The 6,469-nt window shown below is 45.6% G+C and overlaps 1 protein-coding gene across 2 annotated transcripts in view; it reads right to left on the bottom strand.

The window, feature by feature from the left end:
* Positions 1–556: 556 nt before the first annotated feature.
* ZBTB5 (zinc finger and BTB domain containing 5) overlaps positions 557–6,469 on the bottom strand; it is a 46,025-nt gene continuing 40,112 nt past the window's right edge. For both annotated transcript variants that reach the window (XM_012463398.2, XM_012463399.2), the window contains exon 2: positions 557–5,009. In XM_012463398.2, the coding sequence (XP_012318821.2) occupies positions 2,972–5,005 (2,034 nt within the window). In that variant the 5' untranslated portion in view covers positions 5,006–5,009 and the 3' untranslated portion in view covers positions 557–2,971. The remainder of the gene's footprint in view (positions 5,010–6,469) is intronic.

Genomic DNA, 6,469 nt, shown 5'->3' with positions numbered 1-6,469 from the left:
CGCAGACACTCCAAGAGCAACTGGGTAGGCTGAAAACAAAATCTCATGCATGTCCATAGCTCAAAGATAGAAAAGGAAAGCGGGGGATGGCAGAAGGGAATGATTTGCGAGGAACAATCAATAACTAACTTTATTTTTTGTTTTTGAGATGAAAAAGTCTCGCTCTTGTTGCCCAGGCTGGAGTGTGATGGCGTGATCTCGGCTCACTGCAGCCTCTGCCTCCCAGGTTCAAGCAATTCTCCTGCCTCAGCCTCCCAAGTAGCTGGGATTACAGATGCATGCCATCACGCCCAGCTAATTTTTCTATATTTGGTAGAGACGGGTTTAATCATGTTGGTCAGGCTGGTCTCAAACTCCTGACCTCAGGCGATCTGCCCACCTCGGCCTCCCAAAGTGCTGGGATTACAGGTGTGAGCCACCACACCCAGCCTGTTAATAGAGGACAGCATTATTTTCAAGGAGCATTATTTTCTAGGTTAGCAAAGAGATATTACCCTCTTTTGTTCAACCTTAATAACCTAAACAAAGAAAAAGAACACATATTTAGAGGCATGAATATGACAAATTTTTTATTTCAAAATCTCAAGTTGTAACCAGCATAGCACCACTGACATGGATGCCTTGATAGAACGTTATGATCTGATCACCAGAAAAGATTCTATATGATCATGCCAGACTATAATTAAGGCTAACCAATCAAAATTCAGGTACCCAATACCAGTTATAATCCAGGTAGAAACTACACATCATAGGAACCCTAGGACTGGTTTCCCAGGGAACCCTGGAAGAATTTTTTAAGTGCTACAGCATGTACAAGGACACTGGTCCACAAGCTTGCTTCTCACACATAGAAACTGACCGACTAAGAGGTAGATGAGAGATTCCAGGTTCCATCTAGCAGTGGAGAGGCAGAGCTCCAACATGTATCAGAGATAAGCCCCCAAAGCAAAGAAGTCCACTTAGCTTCAGCAGAGGTGAGCGGGCAGGCTCCTGGCACTCCAAATAGAAGGGAAGGAGGCCTGCACCGCTCTGCCTGTGTCACTGGCTCATCTCCCTGGGTCTAGGCAGGGCCTATCTTCTTTTCTCCAGGCTAACCCACCTGTGTCCCAAGGTTAATCTCATAAGACACTGGTCCCTACATCATGTAGAGGGTAGATGGGGAGCCTCCTAATCCCATGTCAGAACATGACTGCTAACAAGGAGCCATACATGACACTGAATTTTACAGGTGATCCCCATATCCTCCAATAGGCTCTTTCCCACATCTGATTGAAAGGAATCACAGGTTTTCCTTTGGGCTTTTTTCCTGGGAATCAGTCCATAGGAGATGCCAAGCCCCCCGGAACATGAAATTATCCACAGATGTGTAACTGCACACTCTAGATTAACAGGAGAGAAAACAACACGAAATTTTTGCTTCCGGCTATATATACCTAAGTTTCTAAACACAAAAACTGAATTTATCTGAATTATGCATGACGGTTTGGTATCTCTAAGCTATATAAAACAAAATGAACTCATGTTCATGCATGAATTAATTAAACTGACTTCATGAGTTCTAGAGAGAGATGCATTAACCTGTGCTGTTCCCCTGGATGCACACTTGCCCTCAAACAGGTGCCACTAACAGCCTCGGTGACACAGTGTCAGAGGACAGCAAGGTGAGGCTGGGTAAGTGAGGCTCTAGGGCCCAGAGATGCTCTGGGCAGTGACCCGAGTGCCTCCAACAGTCTCAGATGGTACTTGATTCCTTCTATGCTGTGGGCTGCTTAACTCTCTTACATAGCCTAGAAAAATATTCATCCATGAACACTACCAAGTTTGGATTTCAAATAATTTTAAACATTTGGTATCAGATTGGGGGAGCAACAAATAATAAAATTTAGGGTCCATACTGTTTAAAAGTATAGTACATAAAAGTAATAAAACCCATAGGAGATATTTTTGGTTAATTTGTCATTGAAAACAGTAACCCAAACCTGGGAGAGATTGCTATATGGGGAGGAGAGTGTAAAGAAGTGGAGAACAGGCTTGTCCTTGGGTAGGATGTGTGAGCCTAGACTGGCCCTCAACATCTGGATGGAGCAATGGGTAAATGTGCTGTGAAAGACCCCACAAAACATGACTCCACGTCATCAGAACAAAGACAAAAACACAAGCTCTTTTCTGACTTCCTAACATGGAACTGTAACTTCTGTAATACAAGTTGATTAAAATACTGCTAAAACAGCACATACAGAAACAATACCTTGTCACTCTCTACAAGTACATACTCCATTTACAATTTTGTTTTTAAACCAGAAAAAAACTGTTAAAACATTTGTCCAACAGTGATGTATTTAAAAGTATATACACCTAATAGTCCAAGAGAATGCTCACTCTGGACCCAGTGTCAGCACCAAAGTGCAGTGTCTGTGACTGCAAATCAGGTAAAAATAAAAAATACAGTACTTTCTGAGGCCTAGGACTAGCTCATGATACACTTTAAAGCATTTGTGGCAGATAGGCCTGTCCTCAAAGGCCTTCCTTTTAGACAGGCACCAAATCACCACTGGTTACATGTAAGTGCATTTTGCATCACTGTACAGGGATATATTCCCATCAGAAGGTATAGGAAATTTAAATGCTACACAGTTTTACAAAAATTGCTAAAAAAAACTTTTTTGCACTTCAATTTTTAAATTTCTAAATGTGCCACTTTTACCATCAATTACAAACTATTTTCTGACTGCATTACTCAACCCTAAGGAAGAACATGGTTTCAGGGATTTCATCCCTTTCCCAAGATGTGCACTTCACTAAGAAATGTGGCAGCACAAATACTACACGTTAGTTCTCCGGTTATTAGTTGCTGAACTGTTTTTAGGAGACACTGGGCAGCTGGAAGCCTCGAACCCAAAGGCATTAATTGCTTACCAAAAGAAATTCAGTCTGACAACTGGCCTCAGCATTGTCTTGTGAGGACAAACAGCTAGAGCAAAGTGCTAGGAAGATTGCTGCTCTGCCAGCGCAGGCAGGTAGTCTTTGAGTGTTTATACAGGTGGCTGGACTGACTAAACCTCTTGCCACACTTCAGGCAGGCATAGGGCTTTTCACCTGTGTGAACACGGATGTGCTTCTTGCAATCTGTCAAAGTCAGAAAAGTTTTGCAGCAGATTTTGCAGGCATACTTGCGAGCTCCTTCTACAACCAAAACATTGTGCTCTGATAAGGCCTTCTTGCACTTTGACAGGACATCAGCAGATGCCCTGGTCAACTGTGGAGGGCCAGACTGGGAAGGATGGCCATTTTCAAATGAGGATGTGGCTCCATTCATCATTAGCTGGGAACTGGGAGAGTTTTCTGGGATCTGTGAGCTCCTGACGGAAGTTACAACTGGCATTTTGGGAGCTATGCGGCGGTAGTATGGAAAATTACTGGCTCCTCCCCTTGGGGAACCTATCATTACCCTGGAGAAGGAGGAGTGGAGGCCCAAACTAGACCTGGAAAAGTCCATCCCAAACTGTTCTCCTCCTTGGTAGCCTGAAGTCTGCACACACGGCAGGCCCATCACCTCCTGCATAGGCCTGACGAAGTGGGAGTCTGTAGGTTCACTAAATGGGTTCTCTACATGGGAGCCAGGGGCAGAGGAGGGGCCACCTGCAGGCCCAGCCTCTGGACTCAACAAATAGGGGGCCTCGCTCTCCAGCCTGCAGTCACTAGTGGTGTTTGGGATATTATCATCATTGTTCTGATTTGCAGTAAAGTTACTTCCTCTGCTCTTGTTAAGAAAATTTGAAATACTAAAAGTGGACTTATGCTCTAGGTTATTTGTGACTTCCAAAATGTGGATATCACCTACCCTGTCTGTGCTAGACTGGGGATCTGAAAAACTCCGATCACTGCTTTCAGGGCTGAGGTCTATCTTCTCAGCACTCACCACAACTCCTTCCACTTCCACAGACTCGCTGCCTTCTGCTTGTGAGGTCACATCACTCACTTCATCCTGAGGCTCAGGCGAGCTCAGGGGCTCAGATTTAACCACCACTCTCATGTGCTCCTTCCCACTGAGGCCAACCTCAGGATTTTCACACTGAAAACTACTTTTCTCAGTTGCAGCTTCCTGATCAAAACTAGTCTCAACCTGAGTTGCACGAGAGGCCATAGACAACTGTGCCATGTTGCCAGCACTGTTGTCAGATTGGCTGGGCACCTGGGCATCTTCTTGAGTGCCAAAAGACTGATCAAACATGATACTACTGTCTTCCTGGTTATCAGTCATTCCATCGGCTTTAGGATTATCCACAATTTTCAGAGAATCTGGTGAAAAGAACTCCTCTCGAGAATGAACTCCTGGAGGCCCATTCTCTGGTGTAACATCTGAAATGGCAGACTCTTCCATGGAGGGTCGAAGGCGCTGCCTGGCCCGCTCCTCTGCAGACTGCTTGCGCTTATGAAGGCGTCTCATGGGGAAGGGCGTGCGCTGGTCCAGGTTACTGCGCATGGAAGAGCTCATGGGGGCTGGCTGCTCCTCACCAGTCTGGCTGGAATTGAGGGCTGAGCTCACAATGCTTAGTCCCAGCTGCTGTAACATAAAGGAGCGCTGCATGCGGGCGCTCTGCTCCTGAACACGCTCACTGGGGGGAGACATGGGCAGCGTCCTTGTTGTTAAGTAATGTTTACATGCCTTAACAACAGAGTTCAAATGCAGGTGAGAGGCTGCCAATAAGACATCCATAACATTGCTCTCCCCTAGCATGAGGGTGGAGGTATACATCATGTCAATCAGTGCAGCAAAGGCCTCTGCTGTCACCACCTCGCTATCCAGCTGGATCATGTTCATGGTCTGATCTCCTTCTGCCACTGAGAATAGGGCTCGGAAATGTGTGCTGCATGCTGCTAGCACGGAGCGGTGGGCTTTAAAGTGTCTATTCCCCACTACAATGACACAATCACAGAGCTGGCCATGAAGTCTCTGGTAGTTCAGCTGCTGGAAGATTTGTTCAAAGTGACCAGGAAAATCCATGACCCTACAGGAAAACAAAGAAAGAAAATGTTAAGACCTAGAAAAGCTTCAGTCAAAGTCAGAACATAAAGGGTGTGATGAAAAGAGTGGAATGGATGGCCAAGCTTGGACCTTTGAAACCTGTGATATCTCTGATGATGGGCACATACACTGAGAGCATGTCATATAAGGAACAAATGCCAATGCAGCCATCAGCCCAGTAGGCATGCACACATGTGGGCTCTGCTACTGACAGAGTCCTCTTTACTATTCATATGAGCCACATATACCACTGAGGGTCTAAGTTAGTAAAGACCAGTGTGTGAGTGATGGCATATCTATCCCACAGAAGTTTGTTAGAGTTCTGCATTCCCTCAGGATGAGGAATGAATGCCAAGAAATTCCAAAGTCTTAGTAACCTTAAATAAGCGAAAAGGACAAATCAGTATTAGTGTGGAAGATTTCCAGTTATAGGTGGTAGCACACTGCACACACATTTGCCGCCTGCTTATTCCTGAAACCCCACTAAAAAGACACTAAGCAGGGCATGGTGGCTCACGCCTGTTAATCCCAGTATTTTGGGATCCCAAGGTGGGCAGATCACCTGAGGTCAGGAGTTTGAGACCAGCCTGACCAACATGGTAAAACCCAGTCTCTACTAAATATACAAAAAATGAGCCAGGCATGGTGGCACACGCCTATAATCCCAGCTACTTGGGAGGCTGAGGCAGAAGAATTGCTTGAACCCGGGAGGTGGAGATTACAGTGAGCCAAGATCGCGCCCCTGCACTCCAGCCTGGGTGACAGAGCAAGACTTCATCTCAAAAAAAAAAAGACACTAAAGTTTTTTGGTTTAGTTGTTGTTTTAAAGGTATAAACCCACAAGAAGAAGGAAAATGAGGTGGGCTTCAATAGCATTTTGGAAGCTGGGGAGCAGGTAATTGAGTGCTAAGTGACTGAGCACACCTCAAAAGCTAAAATCCTAAACTGGCAGTGGATAAAACAACCTGACATATAGAAATCCCTTTCCTGAAGCCAAGGAACTGGTTGCCCTTGCCAGGGAAAACGGAATGATGGTGTGGCTAAGGCAAGAACCCTGGCTGAAAATCTATCCAATAAAAAATAAAACAAAGAAACCCTAAGCCAGATGTGATGGCTCATGCCTGTAATCCTAGCACTTTTGGAGGCTGAGGGGGGTGGATCACCTGAGCTCAGGAGTTTGAGACCAGCCTGGGTGACAAGGTGAAATTCTGTCTCTACCAAAAATACAAAAAATTAGCCAGGCATGATGGTGTGTGCCTGTGGTCCCACCTACTCAGGAGGCTGAAGAGGAAAGGGGAGGATCACTTGAGCCTGGGAGGTGGAAGTTACAGTGAACAGAGATCACATCGCTGCAGCACTCCAACCTGGGTGACAGAGTGAGACCTATCTCAAAAAAGCCGAGCATGGTGGCATGTATCTGTGGTCCCAGCTACTTGGGAGGCT

This window comes from Aotus nancymaae, unplaced genomic scaffold, assembly GCF_030222135.1.
Source record: "Aotus nancymaae isolate 86718 unplaced genomic scaffold, 86718_ANA_hifiasm-v0.15.2.pri h1tg000003l, whole genome shotgun sequence".
Lineage (NCBI taxonomy): Eukaryota > Metazoa > Chordata > Mammalia > Primates > Aotidae > Aotus > Aotus nancymaae.
The sequence above is the reverse complement of the archived record's forward strand: the minus strand, read 5'-3'. Positions and strand labels throughout refer to the sequence as shown.